This window comes from Lissotriton vulgaris, chromosome 8, assembly GCF_964263255.1.
Source record: "Lissotriton vulgaris chromosome 8, aLisVul1.2, whole genome shotgun sequence".
Classification (NCBI taxonomy): Eukaryota; Metazoa; Chordata; class Amphibia; order Caudata; family Salamandridae; genus Lissotriton; species Lissotriton vulgaris.
The window spans coordinates 525271322-525293647 of NC_141696.1; the positions used below are offsets into that span (position 1 = coordinate 525271322).

The following is a 22326-nucleotide window of genomic DNA, read 5'->3' on the forward strand; positions in this document are numbered from 1 at the left end:
ATATTCTATTCAAGCATTTTGCGAAACATGGTGAAAAAAATAGGACGTTTTGTTATTTAAAAATAATATATGTCTTACTGCAGTTAGGATGAACATTTCTAAGCATGTCACATTTAGGTCAAGTTTCTAAATTGCATTTTGCATATTTCAGCAATGTGGAATTAACTTCTAGTCACAAGTGCCCACATGCATCAAGCATTTTTGGAGTCGCAAACGGTGCGATTCCTTAAAATCGGCCGTTTGCGATCACAAAAATGCTTTTTGAGATGCATCATTTGTTTTTGTTGAAAATCGCTAATTTTGCGATTTTCTAAAATGCGATTGCATTTAAGGAATCGCAATTTTGCGATTTCTTAAATGCAATGCATCATTCTTAAAAAAATTGCGATTTTACAAATTGCAAGTGCAAATTACCACGAGGTTGAACCTCGTGGTAATTTGCGAAATTGTTTAAAAATGCACAAAAATACATTTTTTAAACTGTTAAGTTACAGACACACATGTCCTTAGGACATGTGTGTATGTAACTTATAGGTAAAAGTGCATTTCATGGGTGCAGGGGGGGGGTCATTTGGACCCCCCTCTCCACCCTTGAAATGCTTTGTTGAATTGCGATTTCAAATTGCGAATTCGCAATTCCCATTCATTCCTATGGGCATTTCAGCCCATAGGAATGAATGGGAATTGCGAATTCGCAATTTGAAAATCATATTTTTTATGCGATTCGGTAAAAATAGCGATTTTTACAGAATTGCATAAAAAAGCAAAAATATTCATGCATAGGCTTTTGCGATTTCTAATTTGCGAATCGCTATTTTTCGCAAATTAGAAATCGCTAAAGCCCATATTGATGCATGTGGGCAAAGATAACTTGTATTTAAGCATTTGTTAAGGCCTACGCTAATAACTTTAGCTGCCTAGTGCAGCTTACATGTTTAAAATGCATGTAATTTCTTTGAACTGCATGCCACTCATGGCACATAATGCTGTTGATTTCTGAAAATGTTGCCTTAATTAATTATCTTTTCCAATTGTAAGTCATCATCCTTTCTAAATTGAAATTATTAATTAATGTATAATTTAAATTGCTGGCACATATTCGCCTGTTTTTTTATAGCACGTTTCTGACATTAAAATTAAAATGCACATTTTCAAACTGAGCAGATTAACACAGTTGTAGAAGTGTAGGTGAATTGAAAAATGCATTGTCATTGCAACATAGGGCTGTTACTGCCCTACTTGACAGTCACTGCAGAACCTCAGACTATATTTATGTTGTATTGCCTATTTTCTTGTTTAATATGTGCTGCAAGTGCTATTCTAGACACAAGAACAGTATAGTAAGTGAGTTCTAGGAGCTAGAAGGTGGGATCAGGATTAGGAAGTGAATGGATGGATGGATGGGCCAGGACGGCTTGGCTGTGTGTTTCTCTTCCCATGCATGATTGCTCATCCAGTGAATTATGCATCAACCGTGACAACTCTGCCTCAACCCTGCCCCAAGTCTGCCCCAACCTTTTTTCTCTTACACCTTGTTGTATCCCTGCCCTTTCTGGGTGGGAAGTATACCACCTGTATTACTTCTCAGTCCACCCTGCTTTCGCACCTTCTTCCAAAGTTTCTTTCACCATCATTATCATCTTCCATTATCTTACCCCATCATTAAACACAACTAAACTCCAGGAACCCTACTCCAAACCTAAACATGTTCATCTACTTCTGTAACCCTAAACCCAATCCAACCCCCAACCCTAAAATATTTGTTGGACTATTTATAGACTAATAAATTCAGGAGGAGGGGCAGAGGGTGGCTAGGGTAAGGGTAACGAACAGTCAGCATTGTGTAACTATATAAACACGTGTGCTTACTATAGTGACTAATACTAATCAAGCCTTTCATTCTTTCATCTTTTGGAGCACCAGAGACATCTGACGTTGAGAGCTGGGATGCCTCAGCGGTTGCACAGCAGGAGGCCCGGAGCAAGATATCAGCACAGCTGGGGCTGAAAAGATAGAGTCCATTGCCATAGCCTAATGCCAGATGATAGAGTTGGAAGAGGAATGGAAAAAGGCTGCAGCTTTGGAATCTCCGGCCTGCGCCATCAGTGACCTGTGCTTACCGGCAGCTGGCAAGTGATCTAAGAAACAGCCACCACACACATCGAAATATTGCTCAACAAACACCTTGGCAGAGAGGATGGTGATCAACCTGCTAGACATTGAGAAGAGACTTAAAAAGTTGAATAGCATTTTTTTTAAACTGCCAAGACTTTTTGATTTCGTTTTTTTATGTTGTGGGAACGATTATTGGAGGGGTGGGTATTTTGATATGGATGAGATATGTAGGTGCAGGGGTTTTAATTAGAAGTAAGTGTGTTATTCTGGGTTTAACTGGTTAAATATGTTTTGTGTAGGGAATGGGTGTTGGTGTGTATTGCTGGGTTTACAGATTGGGGTTATTGTATCTGGCATGGGTTTCAAGCAACTGGTGTGTGTCTTTTTTTGGTTCATGTGCATTGTTGGTTTTAGAGAATGGGTAGGTGTATTTATGTGGATGCAGTGGTGTGCTTTCCCTTTTCTCAGATACTTTGTTTGCAATAAATACATATACATAATAAGTGTTTTCTCATCTATTATTCATGTTGAATTAATGCTTTTGTTGGAAGATACTATTAAGTATTCACGGTACACAAAAAAGTTCACCTAGATTTGATAGATGTACAAATGTACCTCAATCACAAAAGAAGTGCTATCATGCACAACAGCAATCTACATAAGCATTGTTTTAATCCGCCCCCAATAAGGACTTCTGCAGAAAGAATGTGGGAGTGCCAAACCTACCCACGTCCCATCATCGATTCTTGCACCTTGGACTTTCTGAAATTTGTGCCTTCATTGATGCAAGGATCAGTAATTATAGTGCACTGGTAGAAATTGCCCCCACATACCCAAATGTAGACAAGATTGCCAAAAGTTAAAGCAAAGAGGATTTACAAAAGTACTACCAGTAGCTAATATATGTATACTCAGTCTTTAGAAGACTACACGAAGCCAAAACTTAGAGAATGGATGCATGAAATTTATAAAATGGAATTTTACAAAAGGGAAATCCACCACTTAAATGATCAGGTGTATAAGTTGGAAGGTTGGATTTCTAGCATCCACTACCTTATCATATTCTGCGGAATAGCCAAAACCTGACCCAGAAAGCTGAGGTGGGGTGTGTGGGATACACAAAATGAAATGAGACAGACACATAATGGATCTAGTAGGACATGCTAGAAAACATATACTGAGGCTAGTTGAGGAAGATATACAGGGCTCAAAAGACAGGAGGCAAGGAGATACACTTGTTTGGGATGGAGGAATTGATCTACAGTTAATGGGATCAGAAGTGGATGAAACACATAAACTTGGGGAATTGCATTTGTACCTTATATTAACAAGTGTTATGGCTCGAATGGTTGAGAAAAGGGGATAGATAATTTAAGAGCGATATCTGTTTCATGCTATTTTATGCAAAATTAGGTAGGCCAAAAGACTAGACCTAGTGGTGATGGCTTATGAAATGAATACAACAACTAAGAGGGAGTGAGGGAAAGGAAAGGTAAAATTAGGGGGTTGGCGATACCAGTAAATAGAGCTTAATTTGCTATAGATATTTATCATTTTATACAGTGAGAAGCAAAATGTGAAAAGGTAACATCGTAATAAAGAATTGTTATAAGGAAAGAATGGCCACATTTGCAACCCCCCCAACCCAACTTCGCCTGTTCATCACACAAGTACGACAATGCATTAATCCAATAGTCCTGGACTCCAAAATCCTTGGTCAGTAGCTAATAATGCATGCTTTATACTGAGTCATAGTGCATCTGCTGCCTTGTTCTGAGCCTGATGGGAGTAGGAGCATTGATGAGAACCATATGCAGCATAAAACATGGGCAGACAGCTTAGTGTTGCTCTCTTTTGTGGGTAGCCTAGGCTCGTGAGGCAGCAACCGAATAAGATGTGCTACAATAAGAGTTGCAGAATCATACCTAGCAGGTTCACTGTTGAAGGATCACACAGGAGCTGGTAACCTACTGAGAACTCCTTTCTGGTAGTAGTGCTTCACTTACTCCAGGTTATGACTGACTTGCAAATGAGAGGGAGACATCAATACCACAAACTATCTTATAAATTGATTGAAGATCAGCTTCCATGTTCATTTTGTAAACTCCCACAAATGAACATCCAATTCTTTGGAGTCTACCACTCATCAGCTTGTCAACTGCATTGCTAATGCTGGCTATATTTCCTCCAAGCAGGAGTAGAGACATCACAGAAAAGGTACTATGGGGACCACGCACGAGAGAATATGGTGTGAGCCTCTGGTGGGGTTTCTATTAGTGGGTCCGAGTAATGCAGCCCCAGTCAATAGTAGGAATTGTAAACTTCTGTTGTTATTGGGCACTTTTCTGCTAGCTCTCTAGCTCTATATTGTATCTACAGCTTATTGTAGCAACAGGATTGAGACACGTGATTTGTGCTTCTAAAGCAGATGTACATGGAATGCCACCGTTCAACAAGCACTTGCGATGCACTCTTAACATAGAGGCAAAAAGTTAGATCCTTGCAATTGTATTTCCAGCTCTTTGTGGAAGCTTTTTCAATACTTCAAAGTTATCTGGGTATCCTCCACCACAAACAAACAATGCATTGGTTGCAGGAGCATACTTGATAAATATTTAAGTTGTGTTAGGATCCTACATTTTCAAAACGTTGCTAATATATGTATAAGCATTGGACTTCAAATGTGTGTATTGAATATGAATTACTTGGATGCAGTGGAAAATCATTTATCTCTATCTTCTGATTTGTGTTTTTGTCTGCCAGGTGGATTAAAAGGGGACACACTGATAGATATTGGCACTGGCCCAACTATTTATCAGCTTCTCTCAGCTTGTGAATGTTTTAAGGAGATCACTGCCACAGACTATGCTGAAAGTAACCGCAAGGAGCTAAGAAAATGGATAAAAAATGAGCCTGGGGCTTTCGACTGGAGTCCAGTTGTCAAGTTTGTTTGTGAGCTTGAGGGAAACAGGTAAATTCTGATTTGATTTTTTTCAAATAAATACATTTCGTGTTAGCAAGTTAACCATATTTCAGAATTGCAAATTCATTCAAATATAACATTTACATGTATCTAATAGTTGATTGTGAAGCCTCCTCCCATAACTATCTCTTCAAATTTCACTGATATTTCTAACAATGTTGTTATGCCATTATGATGGCTATTTAGCTGAAGTGTATCCTTTTAAAAAAGTTCAGCTTTTGGAAAGTAGGAGAGATGTGTCATGCACTGTTACAGATTTTTTACTTAACCTTGTAGGCAAGTTTTGAATAAAATATAAATGGACATTTGACAGTTAAAAGAGCTCCTTTTCTTTCCAGTTTGATTTGTGCAATACAATGAATGATACATATGTACACATTGCTCCTGTTCTTTGGATAGAGTTTGTAAGCCCATCAAACTGACTACTGCACACTGGTACAGGGCATCTGCAAGAATATTAAATTATCTTTTGGTATGCATGTAGTAGTTATTTTTGCTTGATGATGATATGAGTGACAGTCTCTATTCCAATCATGACAGTTTGTATATGCTTTATTATGTTATCAGCTCGTTGTATAGCACTACTGTATTGAAAGCAATATTTTTGCAGGAACCATTTACATGTCTGGCTGTTACAATGGGTTTTTCGACTCCTGCAGTTGCTCTGGCCTTCCAAAGAGTTTTTAGTAACACATGATCTGTTTAAACATTTTTCTTTTTTTTTATAAATGGGTTTCTGGTTGACAGAGGTATGCACTCTATCAAAGCAGGAACCACAATCCTAGTCAGGGTAATTGTAGTACACACTAAAAGTTTACTTGTGTTCACCCTCTTGACACAGAGGAGTCAGGCTAACTCAGGAGGTATTGTGTAAAGTATTTGTGCACACACACACACACACACACCCACACACACACACACACAGTAACACAGTGAAAACCCCACAAACATAATCCACACCACTTTAAAACATTAGCCAATATTTACAAGACCAAACCAGTAAATATACAGCATATACAAGTCAAAATATGAAGTTTGCAAGATTAAATCAAAATGCAGTACTTAGAAATCAGTAGCTCCAATAGGGGGTATCTGGTCGTGCTTGACCAGGGCAAATCTAAGCATCAGTCCAACCACGATGGAGTGCTGACCAGATGCAGGAGTCACATAGGCCCACTGAAAGTACCTTGGATGCATCAAAGCTCTGGACGATGCGTTGAAAAAAGGAGGGGATGCTTCGCTGTCAAAGGTGATGCATGATTTCCAAAGTCAGGCAACGTCGTTGATGCATCGAAGTCAAGAGAGCTGTGCATCGGGCAGAGGCATTGATGTTGAACCTCTGGACTATAGACACTGCGTTGGCGGGAAGCCAAGGGAATGCATCGAAGTCAGGGGCGGCGTGTCTCAGAGATCAATGATGCGATGTCTGAGTCACAGGCAGCAGCGGTGATTCGAAGGTACTGCGTTTGCAAAGTTGCGGCTGGTTTATAATTTGAGGTCATTCCATTGCGCGGTTGGTGAGTGGCGTCCACAACTTCAGTGCAGATAGCAGTGATGCATTGATATAGCAGAGGAATGCACCTCTTCCTATAGATGCTTCAGTGTCTATGCATTCGTTTTTTGGGTTGCAACACCAAACTCTCACTTCCAAGGGCCCGCGACTGGATATGGCACCACTTGGCAGAGAAGGACTAACAGCAGAGGAGCTAAGGTACTAGTGAAGCCTTTGATATTCTTGAGACTTCAGAAACAGGAAGCAAGCCCAACACGCCCTTGAAGAACCTTTAAAGATGCAGGATGTGAAGAGTCAAGTCCAGTCCTCTCACTCCCAGGCAAGGAGCAGCAGACCAATGCAACAAAGCAAGCAGCAAAGTGACAGTTGCTCTTCTTGGTAATGGCAGTTGCTCTTCCTGGTAGAATGTCCTCAGTACCAGACGTGTTCTGAGTATATGGTGTCAGAGGTCCAGTACATTTTCCCATTTTAGCCCTTGAAGTGGGAGACTTCAAAGAAAGGTCTTTGTAGTGGTCCAGGCACACTACAGGTGGGTATGCAATTCTTTGCGTGCCCTATTCAGATGCAAGTGTCAGCTTCTCCCTCTCACTCGAGCACAGGAAGACCCATCAGCCCTGTGATAGGCCATCAGGATATGCAGGACACACCTCAGCTCCCTTTGTGTGTGATTGTCTAGAGGGAATTCACAAAACGCAGTTGTCATCCAACCCCGACATGCATTCCAGAGGTAGGTAGAAGTACAGAATGGATAAAGTAAGAAAATAGCAGCTTTCTAAAAGTGGCATTTTCAGATCTGCAATTTAAAAACTGACTTTACTAAAAGATGTGTTTTCAAATTGTGAGCCCAGAGACACCAAACTTACTCGTCCTGTATTTTCCCAATTGGAAGATGCACTTGTAAAGTGTTACAAGGCAGCTCCAATGCAAACCAATTGAAGAGACAGGCCTGTCTGTAGTGAATTATGAGTTTGAGGGTATTTCACTATCATAACATGTAAAACTGAAAAGTACATGTCCTACCTTTTAGATTCACTGCACCCTGCCCATTGGGCAACCTAGAGCCTGTCTTATGGGTGGCTTATATGTAGTAAAAGGGAAGGTTTGGACCTGGCAAGTAGATGAACTTGCAGGGTCGAAATGGCGGTTCAAAACTGCACACACAGGCTCTGCATTGGCAGGCCTGGGAAATGCTTGAAGGGCTACTCATGTGGGTGGCACAATCATTGCTGCCAGCCTACTATTAGCATTTGATTTACAGGCCCTGGACACATATAGTGTACTGTTCTAGGGACTTATTAGTAAATCAAATATGCCAATCACGGAGCAACCAAATTGAATTACATTTTAGACACAGAGCACATGCACTTTAGCACTAGTCCACAGTGAAAAAGTGCACAGAGTCCTAAAGCCAACAAAAACAAAGTTCAGAACACAGTATCATGACTGTCACGCTGATAAACCAACGGTCTGTGCTCAGGGTCCATGCGCAATTGTTCAGAGTAGAGAAAAGGAATGTTAGAGAAAATTCAATACTTTTTCTACAAGATGGAAAATTATTTTAGATTACATATTTTTCCTATGAAACCTCTTCTTCAGAATGTAGTCCCATCATAGAAAAAATAATAAAGCTTGACTTTATAGCTTTTAAATGGAGAATGCTGTCAAAACAAAATACATTGTGCAAAGGTAAGAGCAGTTTTATTGTTATTACCTATGATCCTACCAGTTTGAAGATACAAAATACATTCTCCCTGAGCTTGGCATAGTGCTTTCCAATTCACATTCAATTCAGGGCGGGATCTTAGCTCTTTCAAACCCTATTGGAAAGTGGAGCTTCCATCTGCCACTTAATATTGCTGGCCACATATTAGTGTATATAGGCGAATGAAATTTTCAGAAATCTGCCTCGTATGACATTTGTTATGTTATGTTATATGTTATAAAGAGATTTGTAGCGCGCACTGTTACTCAGGAGTATCCTGGCGCGGAGTGAGGTCAGTGAAGTAAAGGCCAAGTAAAGTCATTGCATAGAAGAGGAGATTTGCTTAAAAGCTTTGTGGGCTAAATTGAGATGATTAGGGGTGCAGTTGAAATAGGAAATTGTAATATTGGATGTATGGGTCTCTGGGATAATTTTAATGCCACAATGTATGCCTCCAGGAAAGGAGATATATCATACTCCTAGAACCTTGTTAATTTTAGTAGTAATTGCTAGGCCTGATCACCTGTAGCTGATTGCTTTATCTTTTCAAGCACACTACTTGATCCACTTAATGAAAGAATCTGTCTGAAACTGTAGAAGAGAGATACATTATCTGCTTTCTGCTGTAGTGAAGACTTTCTTCCTGCCTTCCTTAAGAGTGGAGAAAATTGTTCTCAGCTCTGTTGTGTACATTTGCTTCTGCAGTTTCTTCTGGCCTGGTTGTGCCAGCCTCCTGCATAATAAATAGGCAAATGAAGTCCAGATCCTGTCAACGAAGCCTCTGCGACCCTGCTGAATGTCCCTCCTTTTGGAGTGTGCTACAGTTGGATGTTGCAACAGAGGATGTCCCTGCCTCCCTAGAAGAAGCAGTGAAATACTTACAATTGGATCATTATTTCAGGTTCCGTGTGGAATTTTCCTCCTGGTATTGATGTGGCTTGTAATCCTACACTTAGCAATTCAAGTCTAATAAACGACAGCCAAGTGATTTTGCCTACACAATTATAACTAAGAATCTGTTTTAGTTCTTCCCTATAGTTTAGAAGATCTGGGGTGGACCATAGTCTGTGCCAGAACCTAAGGGGTTTTACTGTTAACTCATCCTGAATGGGTGACAGTCCCAAGTCTAGCCTCAACGGTATTATAGGGGTACTCTGAGGGAGCGATAAGAGTCGCCTTGCAAATTTAGACTCCATTTTAACAATTTCAGAGACATTGGAGTGACTCCAGAGCTCCCCCCCATATAGAGCGGCTGCTCTTGCTTGGGTCTTATAGACCTCCAGGGCAGGGCTCACTGGCTTAAAACTTGATGTATTTGAGAGGTTTAGTATACCATCCGACAACTGTGAAAGTTTCATGTGAGATTTTGTTTTCTGCGGAGCCCATGACAGATTTTCATGAATAGTAACCCCAAGATACTGGAAGGTCGTAACCCTTTCCAGACATACATTGCCCAGTGTCGGATTTGAGCGAGTAGACGCCGGCGGGTTAAATATCATACATTTTGTCTTCTCGGCATTAATCTCAAGACCTCTGCTACGGCAAAAGTCCCCAAACCCATTCACTATCCTATGAATCCCCATAGGGGATTTAGAGAGTAAGAGGGTGTCGTCTGCGAACACAATCGACAGCACCCTCCTATCTGCCAACCAAGGTGCATCATTGTCAGGGACATTATCCAGATGTGAGATCAACCCGTTGACATAGAAGCAAAAGAGGGTCGGTGCCAAAACACAACCCTGTCTCACCCCCCTGCCAACGGGGAACCTTGATGACAACGCCCCGTTCTTACCACAATGGACCTGGGCAAAGTTACCCTCGTGTAACCTCATCAGTAGTGTTAGGATCTGGTGTGGGACACTCAAATCCTGGAAGACAGCTCACAATTTGCCCCTTGGTACTAAGTCGAACGCGGACCGGAGGTCCACAAAGACCATATAGAGGCTGCCACCCTCTAGCTTGGCCGTTTTCCAGTATAGGAGGATCAGTCAGAAAATGTGGTCCATAGTGGACGTACTCCTCCTGAATTCTGCCTGGTAAGGGCTCAGTACTTCCTGTTCCTCCATCCATGTCAACAGACGGTCCAGGACCAGTCGCGCAAAGATATTTTGTTGTACATTTATTAAACTAATGGGCCTGTAATTGACTGGGAGCAGATGTGACCCCTTCTTGTAGATCAGGATTATCTCTGCCCCCAGCCAAGTACGGGGAATTTCCATACCTCTCGCAATGGCATTAAAGACCACTAGCAGATAAGGACCCCAGATTCCAGGTTGGTGTCTATAAAGATCCCCTGGAAGTTTGTCGAGTCCCGGGGCCTTACCCACTAGTAATTTCCCTATAGCACTTGTCACTTCCCAAGGGTGAACTCCAGAGACTCATGCTCTGCATCTGTGACTGTTAGTACTGGTAGACTGCCCTGGACAGATGCACCCCCGTATAAGCCTTTGAAATGGGTCTCCCATACTGATGCCGCAATATTGGGTTCTATGGCCGATCTTGGTTCACCCGAGCCAGAATTAACTAGTGACCAAAATCTGCGGGCATCTTTTGTTGCCAAGGCGGAGTTTAAATTCAACCACCTTTCCATGTCCCATTCTTGTTTTGCATGCCCCATGACCTCTTTGTACTGTAATCTAAGTTCTCGGATCACTGTTTTACTAGTCCTAGCCTTAATCGCTGTGACAAGGTTAGACTTAGCCTTTCTACATGCTGAATTATACCAGGAAGAGACTAGTTGTCTTAGCCTTCTCTTAGGTACCTGGGGGTAAAAAACATCAGCCAAGCTTTTAGCCAGATCTGAGTTAATCAAGCTGAGATCCCCATTAAAATCTGTAGGAGAATTTTGAGAGATTAAAGTTTCAACCCCCAGAAGTCAAGATAAAACTATGTTATATACTTTGGCTAAGCCCTCTGCAGATTCTACTATTTTCCCCCACTTGACACTACGTCTATTATTTGATAATGTCAGACCATTATCCTCATTGTCCCTTTCTGTGGTATCTAATTCAATTTCCTGCGTCCCTGGAAAGGCCAACTCCAGGCACAGTGCGTTGTGGTCACTGTCGTTCCTCTTGACTACCCTAAAGTCAATGACCTTCAACCACATCCTAGTTTCTACCAGGATGTAGTCGAGTCGCGACTCTTGCCCCCTCTTGTTAAAAGTGCACATCGATGGACTATCGGACAATGTATGTCCATTACATGCCCTCAGGGAATTGTTTAATACAAGCGTTGTAATCTGAGTTGCTAAAGGGGACCAAAGTTTAGGGCGTGGGGACTGACATTTGGGAATAGCCCAATAGTCATCCTCTCCCATTAGAGCACCTTCGCTCATTCCAAAAAAGGGCTCAAAATGACAATTCAAATCCCCTGCCACTAGAAGCTTACAATGCCCGGGCAATGTGGTCAAGAAATGGAATAAATCATCGATTGTGGATGATTCAAGGCCTGGCCTCACTGGTCGAGAGTAAACATTCACAATGGCTAGTTTAACACCTTAGCTGCGTGTAAACATCCCTCCCCAGTGCTGCGCTGTCCATTGGAACCAGTGCTGAATGGACGTCCAATGGTCGTGCGCAGCACTGGGGAGGTAGCGCTGCTGACGACCGTTGGCCGTCAGCAGCACTTAAGGGGTTAAAGCGGTTTGTCCATTTTAAGATTAAACACTGCACATCTTCTTAATATGTGGCCAAGTTTCCACCATACAACCCAGGTGAAGAGCAACCCAAATAGCCAGACCTCCTGATGGTCTCCCTTTCCCACCCCACCTCGCAGGTACATGGAATGTGGCAAATCCCGCTCTGGAGTATTAGTCCCTGGCCCTGGTCTCCTGGAAAAGACATAAATCCATCTGGTCTACCAGGGACCCCCACTCCGTACAATCTAGCTTGTGAGTTAGACCCGCCACATTCCATGATAGTACTGTAATTGACTTAAGTATTGTGACATTTTTAGTGAGTGCAACACTCTCCAGTACCTCGCCTTCACTTGGTACCGTGCAGGAGGGGCGGGTGCTAACTGTGACGGCACTGTACATCCCTGTGTGGCAGTCCCCTTGATTGTATTTAGCTCCCGACTATGGGATTGCACAGTTAGAAATTGCCTTCCAAACCTACCATCAGACACATCCACCTTTCCACTGGACTTGGGAGAGTTCCTTTTCTGGGAGGTACCCAAACTATTCTCCCTATCGATCTGATGTCAGTCTACCATTTCAAGAGTACTAAACCTGTTGTGTACCAATGGATAACTCTGGCTGATTGGCTCTCTATAGCCCCCCTACCCACCCTTCCCCTCCGCCTATGCATCACCAACGACCAATCCGGAGCACAGTCTGGCACTGCTGGTCGGGGATAGAAAAAAGACAGAGGATAGGGTTGGATCACTGACCCTACACTATCGTGGATCCAGTTACAAATGTGCTCCACTGTACGAGGGTCCCTGAAATTGACCAGGACACAGTCGCTTGTGATGGTTTTCCGACTGTGGCCCACCCAAGAGACCCTACGTACCATTAGTATTTCACTTTTCACATTATGGGGTAGGGACCTGTTATAGTTGAGCCAATGGGTCACTTTATTTTTTAATGCCATGAATAATTCCAGACCTAGATCTCTAATTTCGGGAATACCCGCCAATACTACCACGTAAGGGCTCGTTTCAGGGGGTAGATCAATTCTTGGTACTACGTAGGGTGCTGGATCGAGTGAGGGCTGACCCATCTCTGCTGATTGTACAACATAGTCAGAGGTGGGCGTGCTCAGATTTTTAGTCAGTACAGTCCCAGCACCTGCAGTTTCGGCCCCGTCTGTTGTGTAGGCAACAAAAGTAGAAGGACCGGCAGTAGAGGCAAGAGCAGGATTACAGGGCACAGCGGGCACAGAACTCGATTGAGCTGTAACCAAATGCAAGCTTTTTTTCCTTCTTTTTCCCACAGTCCCATCCACGGTTTCCTGTAACTGGGAAAGCTGGAATTCCATAGAAACAAGTCTCTCCTCTAGCGGAACAAGCAAGGTCTTTAATAGGGCACCCAATTTTTACAGAAAGAGGTCATCCTCCTTTGCCTTTAGCCCCCCAGTGCTCTTAACCGGCTCCACGGAAGGAGACCCTATTGACACTACAGGGGATTGAGGCGTGTCAGGGCGGGTCAGATCATTCAAAGCAGGGCACCCCTTGGATTTTGTTGGTATCAAGCTGCCGTCCAATCCCTTCGCCGGTTTATACTTCCTGCGAGCATTGGCTGTGGCGGCAACTCGCTTTCTCTTGTATTTTGCCCCAGTTCGTTTACCCCTCGATGGATTTATCAATAATTTCTCAGGTGAGTTCTCAGGTGAATTGGGAAAGGATGATGCATCCGGAGCCGCAGTTGACTCAGATGTTAGGAAGCTTGTAGTTAGTGGGATATCGTCAAGGTCCTGAGCAAAGGGTGGAGCATGTACAAAGGCTGGGACACAAGCGATGTTTGCACGACTGTCGTGTACTGGTGACCGTGCATTAGCAAGGTGACCCATAGAAGAGCGCTTAGCCATTGCAAGGTCCTGCGACACTCTACACTCCATAAGAATAATGCCCTGATCAATAGCTGAGTTTGCTCTAATGATAAAATTATCCAGCGTGCCAGTAATCTGTACTCTTGTAGCCACAGTATTACTCCTTGTTCCCCCCGAGCAGCCATTGTAACCCTAGGGGACTACCCCGCGATAGCACTTACTATTTGCGTGTACAAAGATAGCACAGGCGAAAGCGGGTCGGCCCGGTCTGGTCTTACTCGGTCTGGAACAGGATAGAACGGGCCCGCCCTTGGCCCGGCCTTCGCCCGGCGCTCCCGCGTAGCGGCCCAGATAACCAGTAAAGTACCGGCTGGAGGGAGGGGCCTAACGAGGCTCAGGTGTTCCTAGCACTGGGTAAAGCACTGTGCTGATGGGACATGTAGTCCTGCAATTCCTCACGGCAGGCGGGCTGGCGGTGATCAAAGCTGGCATTCTCCCTCGGCCAAAGCCCCCACCAGAAAGCAGCGTGCACTCCGCAAAATCTGCTCCCAGCGGAGGACAGCAGCAACCACACCCCTCGGTAAGTTCCTTTTTGTCGATGCGGCATCCGCGATAGCGGGTGCTGCGAGATGTTAAATACAGTGCCTAACTAGGCTCAGGTGTTCCTAGCGCTGGGTGAAGCACTGTGTTGATGGGACATGTAGTCCTGCAATTCCTCACGGCAGGCGGGCTGGCGGTGATCAAAGCTGGCGTTCTCCCTCGGCCAAAGCCCCCACCAGAAAGCAGCGTGCACTCCGCAAAATCTGCTCCCAGCAGAGGACAGCAGCAACCACACCCCTCGGTAAGTTCCTTTATGTTGATGCGGCACCCGCGATAACGGGTGCTGCGAGATGTTAAATACAGTGCTTAACGAGGCTCAGGTGTTCCTAGCGCTGGGTGGAGCACTGTGCTGATGGGACATGTAGTCCTGAAATTCCTCACGGCAGGCGGGCTGGCGGTGATCAAAGCTGGCTGTTGTGTCGGGTGATCTACGCTCAAGGGGCATCTAACCCTGACTAGGCCTAGCACGTGGCCCTAGAATAAACTCAGCCAGACACTGGGAAATAAAGTTGCTTGGTCGGTCGGCGCGTGTCTCTGACCGCCCTCTCACGTGCTCGACCTCTTTTTATTATAGGGCGGTCACATGACCAACTTGTCCGTCCCTCCGGACCTCAGGGGCGGACTTTCGGGAACACAACATTCCTCCTAAAACAAGAAAAACAACAAAACCAAAAACATACTGCAACATTGCAAACATGGTCTGATCGAGCCCATTGTCTCACTAGAGTCGGGACCGATACCATCAGCGTCTTTCACAAATGCTAGCGCATTAAGTTCAAACATTGTGGGCACATGTAAAAATGAGAACAGTCTTACGTAAAGTAGTCCCTCAGCCAGCTGGAGGGGGTGGGGTTGGCACGTAGCTGGCGCTGGGACCCTCGCTGAGTCATCGGCTCTGTTCCAGCCTCCACCTCTTGGCTTGGCGCCTCGTTGTCGGCCCCCTCCGGATCTGGGGCCTCATCCAGGGCCTCCGGGTCTCCGCCCACATCCTCACTAGAAACCGGCTGCTCGGCACGTGGCCTGACCTCGGGCTGAGATGTTGATTCCCCAGGCGGCAACGTAGTTGCACTTTCGGTTTCTCTCTCGCCTTGCTGGCGCCTTGGCTCGCTGCTCGACGGGTGATAGAGTTTGAAGTGAGACACATTGCGAGTCACCTTGTCTCGTCCTCGAGTAGCTGTGATGCGGGTGCCCTTCACACCACTGACTCGCCATGGTCGTCTTTCATAACTGAGTCTGAATTTGCCCCCAGTGGCCCGATTTTTTATGAGCACGAGGTCACCTCTTTTGAAGTGGGGGGCCACAGCCCTACGTTTCTTGCTGATCTGGTCATAGGCAGCCCGTCTCTTCATTTCTACAGTCTGCTCCTTTATCAGTTCAGGGGCCCACTGGGGGTGATGAGGAATGGAGTCCGTGATTACCCGCCCTAGGAGAAGGTGTGCAGGAGCTACCCCCGTTGTAGAGTGAGGGGTCTGGCGGTAGCTACGGAGAAAAGTGAAAATTGCCATCTCCACGGACTGTCCTTTATCATGTGCAATGCGGATTACCTTGTTTAAGGTTCTCATGAACCGCTCGGCCTCCCCATTGGCCTGGGGCCACCTTGGGGTGATGCGCCGGTGACGGGTTCCTAGGGACGAGAGATAATCTGCAAAGTCTTGACCCTGGAAGGGCGGTCCATTGTCCGTTCTGAGTTCTTTCATGGCTCCATGCGTGGCAATGATTTTCTCTATCTTGGGAATCACACAGTCGGCGCTGGTGCTGGTGATGATTTCGACTTCCGGGTACTTGGAGTGATCGTCGATCATCACTAGCGTGTGCCGTCCATCCGGAAGGCTGCCAAAGTCCATGCTGACCCTTTCCCACGGGCCTCGGGGCCTGGGTTCCACGATGATGGGGGCTTCGCGGGGGCTGTCGCCTGTAGTTTGGCAGGCCGTGCATGTGCGCACAGCGGTTTCCACCATGTCGTCCATGAGCGGGAACCACACCTTTGTCCGCAGCCGGGCCTTTGTCTTAACCATTCCCTGGTGCCCTACATGCGCGAGCTGCACCACTCGGCTCGTCAAGGCCGTCGGGATCACCAGACGATGTCCTCGCAGGAGGCACCCCGCCGCGTCTTCGTTCAGTTCAGCCCTCACGTGGTACAGACCGTCCATGATTTTCTGGGCCTCGGGTGTGAGTACCTTCCAGCTCTCCCTGGCCTTCTGCCAGTTGGCGGTCCGGAGCAGATCTTTGGCCCGCTGTATGCAGGCGTCCTGAGCCGTGGCATTCACCACCTCTTCCAGAGATATGGGGCGCGGACATGATCTGGCCACGACCCAACGCACGTAGGCCTCTGTTTCTTCAGCTTCCTCCATTTCCTCTGGGGTGGCCGCCCGGGGGTGTCGTGACAGATAATCCGCCGGATTCTTTGCCCCTGGCTGGTACTCTATGGCACAGTTGTACTCCTGTAATTGCAAAATCCACTTTTCAATTCTGGGGGGTGGTTTAGATGAGGTACCTGAGAACAGGGACAGCAGTGGCTTGTGGTCCGTTACTACTGTGAAGGGTTTGCCGTATACATACAAGTGAAAGTGCCGGCATCCCCAATGAATCGCGATGGCTTCTTTTTCAATTTGGGAGTACCTTTGTTCTGTGTCCGTGAGGGACCGGCTGGCAAAGGCGACGGGGGCCCAGTCTATCTCATCTCGGGCTCTCTGCATCAGGACAGCCCCCAATCCCGCCGGTCCAGCATCCACTGCAATAAGAGTGAAATGTCTGGGGTCAAAAAACGCCAGCGTGGTGCTGCTGGACAGCGCACTTTTGATGTCCTGGAATGCCCTTTCCTGCTCCGGTCCCCAGTTCCATGGCGTGGAGTCTTTGGTTAGCTCACGTAGAGGGAGGGTCAGGTTGGCCAGGTCTCTTATGAAGCGACCACAGTAGTTCACCATCCCGAGGAAGCTTCGGACTTCCGTGACAGTCGTGGGCGGAGGTGCATCTTTGATGTCCTTGACCTTGTCCGGATCAGGGTTAACACCATCGGCCGAGAACACGTAGCCGAAGAACCCCAGCTTGGTTTGAAGAAACTCACACTTGTCTCGGTGCAGAGTGAGCCCAGCGCTGCGGAGCCTGCGGAACACCTGTGCCAAGCGTTGGTTGTGCTCGGGAATTGTCCTTGCGTGCACCATGATATCATCACTGACATTGATCACCCCCGGTATGCCAGTGATAAGCTCCTGGATGACGTTTTGGAACACCTCGGCAGCACTGGATATTCCGAAACTCAGTCTGGTGTACCTGCGCAGTCCGATGTGAGTGGAGAACGTCGTGATGTTCCGGGACTCTTTGTCTAACACGAGCTGATGGTACCCCGCCCTGAGGTCCAACTTGGAAAACCACCGGGCCCCGGCCATCTCTCCGATCAGGTCATCGATCGTGGGGGTGATGTGTCGTTCCCTCTTGATGGCCGCATTGGGGAGGCGCATGTCCACGCATATCCGGACCGCTCCCGGCTGCTTGGGTTTCCGAGTAACTACGATGGGCGATACCCAGGGGGTGGGTCCGGACACCTTTTCAATGATGCCCGCTGCTTCCAACTTCTGTAGCTCTTCTTCGACCAGTGGCCTCAAATGAAACGCGACCCTCCTGTGTCGCAGGGCCACCGGTTGGACAGTGGGGTCCACGTGCAGGTGTATTTCCCGACCCTTGAATCGGCCGATCCCTTCGAACAGGTCCGAAAAGTCTGTGATCAGTTGTTGCACTGACTCCTCGTGCACCCCAAACGCAAAAGAGACCACTCCCAGGTCTTCTGCCGTCCGGCAGCTCAGGAGCATACCTTGGCCTTCCTCCGACACGAAGATGTTGGCACGCGTGATCTTGTCTCCGTGCCGGACTGCTGCTTTAAACTTTCCTCGAATGCGGAGGGGCACGTCCTGGCCATAGGCAAAAACGGTGATCGGAGTGGAGCGGAGGCTGGGTGGAGTAGCCATGTCTCCGTAGAGGGACGCACTCATCAGGTTTATCGAGGCGCCCGTGTCCACCGTTGCCATGATGTCCTGATCAGCTACTTGTATTGCGCACTGTGGTAGTGTCCTTGTGCGTTGGGTGGCTGTGCCGATCATGTGCACCTTGTGTGTGGACCGTTCCTCCTCGTCGTCGTCCATATCACTGTTACTGGGTCCTCCTTCCGCGCCTTCAGGCTCCGCCACCGCGTGTACTGTCTGGCGGGGCTTGCTGAACTTTCTGGATCGACACACCTTTTCAAAATGGTTCATTTTTCCGCACTCGGAGCATATCTTGCCCCGTGCTGGACACTCTGGCGCCGGGTGTCTCGGGCCTCCACAGTAACCGCATGATTGCGCCGAGGCTCCGCCCTGCGGAGTTGTTGTTCGCTTCACCCATTTGGGCTGTGGGCGGACCTGCAGTTTGTTCACCGGTTCCACTTTCATATTGGCCTGCAGAGCTGCTTCCATGTGGGCTGCCCTGGCCTTGGACAGCTCCTTCGTGCGGCCCAGCGTGAGAATGTCTGGGAGGGGTTTCCCCGACTCCTCTAGAATTCTCTCGCGCAGTTTAGCAGAAGCGCAGCCCTGAATGATCTGGCCTCGGATTTCCTCCGTGACATCCTGAAATCCACACGTTAGTGCCAGTTTCTTCAACCGAGAGTGATAGGCGTCCAGCGATTCCTCTGGCAGTTGCCGTGCTTGTCTGAAAATGAACCGCTCATAGTCTTGGTTGGCCATGGGTTCAAAGTGCGCATTGAGTGCGTTTATGAGCGTGTGGTGGGTTTTGGGAGTTGCTTCCGTAAGGGTGCGGGCGATGGAATGAATGTCCTTGCCACCAAGATGGAGGATCATGGCACGCTTCTGCTCCTTGTGGACCTTGGTGGCCTCAAAGAATATGAATAGTCTGTCCACCCATTCTTTCCACTTCGGTGCGAGAGTGGACGGCGCCCCTTCCACCACAAACGGCTCAATGGGCGGAATATTGGCCATCGCTATGGACGCCCGGGAGAATGTCCGTGGGCAGCCGGGATGTGATCCAGCGGCCGCCGGAGCGCCGGACGCACCTCGCACGACCAGTCACACTCCTGCGCGCTGCAGATGGGTGCAGGCCAGCGCTGCTCACCTGAAGAGAGCCAGGGATCAGAGTATTTCCTCCAGGCAGGCAGAGCGGGGGTGTGTAGTGGCACGGCACGAGCACCGCGGACACGTGGAAGTGCCCGCAGCCGCCTCACCCCAACAGGGACACACACACACACCCCGAGCGGGGAATCGATCACCACCCTCGTCGCCAATTGTTGTGTCAGGTGATCTACGCTCAAGGGGCATCTAACCCTGACTAGGCCTAGCACGTGGCCCTAGAATAAACTCAGCCAGACACTGGGAAATAAAGTTGCTTGGTCGGTCGGCGCGTGTCTCTGACCGCCCTCTCACGTGCTCGACCTCTTTTTATTATAGGGCGGTCACATGACCAACTTGTCCGTCCCTCCAGACCTCAGGGGCGGACCTTCGGGAACACAACAGCTGGCGTTCTCCCTCGGCCAAAGCCCCCACCAGAAAACAGCGTGCACTCTGCAAAATATGCTCCCAGCAGAGGACAGCAGCAACCACACCCCTCGGTAAGTTCCTTTTTGTCGATGCGGCACCCGCGATAACGGGTGCTGCGGGATGTTAAATACAGTGCCTAACAAGGCTCAGGTGTTCCTACAATTCCTCACGGCAGGCGGGCTGGCGGTGATCAGAGCTGGTGTTCTCCCTCAGCCAAAGCCCCCACCAGAAAGCAGCTTGCACTCTGCAAAATTTGCTCCCAGCAGAGGAAAGCAGCAACCACACCCCTCGGTAAGTTCCCTTTTGTCGATGCGGCACCAGTGGATTAATTACAGCTTGACATTTCTTCATCTTGTGTATGTAGACCTTTCCTTCTAAAACTGAATGGTGCAGGTCATGAGAAAAGTGGAAGCTGTTGCCTTGCTAGAAGAATTTACTTGTTGCCCCAAATCTGAGCTGTGGAAATCTTCTTGCAGCAAAGAAGAATGGACTGCTTGGAAAAGACAATGTTTTTTTCTTTTGCATTGAATACATTTTGACATTTTCTTCTTACCTTATTTTATTTCCCATAGTACAACGCCATGTGTGTGCATTTTTTCTCATTACTTTTTTTGTCTTTTTAACTATTTTGACATTCTAGGTTCTTTATTCTCTAACTGTATTTTGATGTTGGCTAGTTATTGGACGTATACTACATACATTTTCATGGAGGAAGACCTTTCTGCTTGTATAAGGCTACCACGGCTGAGAAAGCGATTCTTCACAGAGACCTATTTACCTTTGTGAGATGATTGTTTGAGCCTTGATGGAACTGAAATAGTGACAGTTTGTATGAGAGCAAAAGAAAAGTACACAAAGCACTACTGAGGGAGGGACTTTGATCTTGCTCACAAGCTGATCATCCACCCTACTGGATTTTTTTGTACAAATGTTGTGTGCTAATGCTGATGAAGAATACTTACATAGCACACATTATGATCGATATGGTAGACCTGGGTTAATTATGACATTAAGCAAGTGATCAAAGATGCTGGTCTGATTGATTCATTGGGAAAGTGTATGTCGATTGCCATAGGTCTGAATGGTTAATTATGGAAAGTTCTGACAAAGGCAGTAGCCCTGAATTTTTTATTGTTAAAAGCAAGTGTTAAATCCTCTAGGTCTTCATGGAAATGCTTTCTGCCCCCACAATTCAAATGGGTATTACATTGTGAACTCTGATGAAAACAATATGAAGGGGTGTCAAGCAAAGGTGGCCAAGATGTTGGTTGCAGTGTTAGGCTGCTCCCAACCTTCTCCACCATCCTTCAAAATCCAAGCCAGCCTATACATGGTTGAGCGAACCCACGGTGCTCCTTTGGTAGCCCTGCAAGGGTATTGCAACTTCTGGCCTCTGGGGTCTTCAGGAACTCCGTGGCCGTCAGTGAGTCGCAGCTTCATGACACACAAGAATCGTCGCTGCTGGTCGTGAGTGCCAGCTCTGAATTCCAATAACGATGAAGGAGAAGCGGACCTAGCCACTGGTGGAGATGGACCCACCTGCAGCTCAGGGAGGCCTTGAAGATAGTCATTTGGAAGTGGCTCACAAGTCCTAATGCCTTGAATGCAAGGCCCTAGAGGTTGGAACTGGATGCTTTCTTCCACTTGCCCTCTCTACACCACACACTCCCCCTGCCCTATCTAGATGGGCAGTCTGTTCCTGGGCTGAGGGGCTCTGGGGTGTCGGCCTGGATGGGTCGTGACCGGATTGCGAGGTGGTGCCCCGGGTGAAAGATATACCTTTGCTGTCTCTCCTGAGAAGGTCAAGAGGGAAAACCTACACACCACTAGGACCTGAACCAACAGTGTCAGAACCAGGGCCAAGCCAGAGCCAGAATCAACAATCAAAACAGGAGCAAAATTCGGGTCTGCATCAGCAGAAAAACAGGGCCAAAACCACATCCAGAGCATGCAATGCCAGGTCAGAACCAGGAGCCCATTCAGACCCAGATTCAGCGGCAGGCTTGACATTCAACAGAAACAAGTTGTTCAGACTCATCAACCAATAACTTATAAAAATTGAACAACCCTCAACACCAGGCCCTTTGAAAAAAAGTCCCTCCCGTTGTTTCCAAATCTACCAGCCATAAGCAGCAGATAAACAATGGCACTGGGGAAGAAGGGTGGCAGCTGGGGATGGCAGAGGAGGAGAAACCTTTGGAAAGGGGCAGTTATACAGGGGCCACAGCAAAGACTCCTCCTTCCCAAACTGGGGATCTCAGGAAAGACCTCTGACTCTGCCGGAGCGACACTTTGGAAATATTGCTCGGGGACGGGGACTGCATTGTTGCTGCTCTGACGTTAGGAGGCGCACAAGTTTGGGCACTGGGGTGAGCTGCCTGCTTTTCGCAGCAGCCACAGAC

The 22326-nt window shown here is 47.1% G+C and overlaps 1 protein-coding gene across 1 annotated transcript in view; it reads left to right on the plus strand.

Moving 5' to 3' along the window:
• Positions 1 to 22326, plus strand: part of LOC147697251 (nicotinamide N-methyltransferase-like) — a 158625-nt gene that overhangs the window by 50221 nt on the left and 86078 nt on the right. Inside the window, exon 2 of the mRNA XM_086934330.1 lies at positions 4879 to 5086. Coding sequence (XP_086790456.1) covers positions 4879 to 5086 — 208 coding nt within the window. The remainder of the gene's footprint in view (positions 1 to 4878; positions 5087 to 22326) is intronic.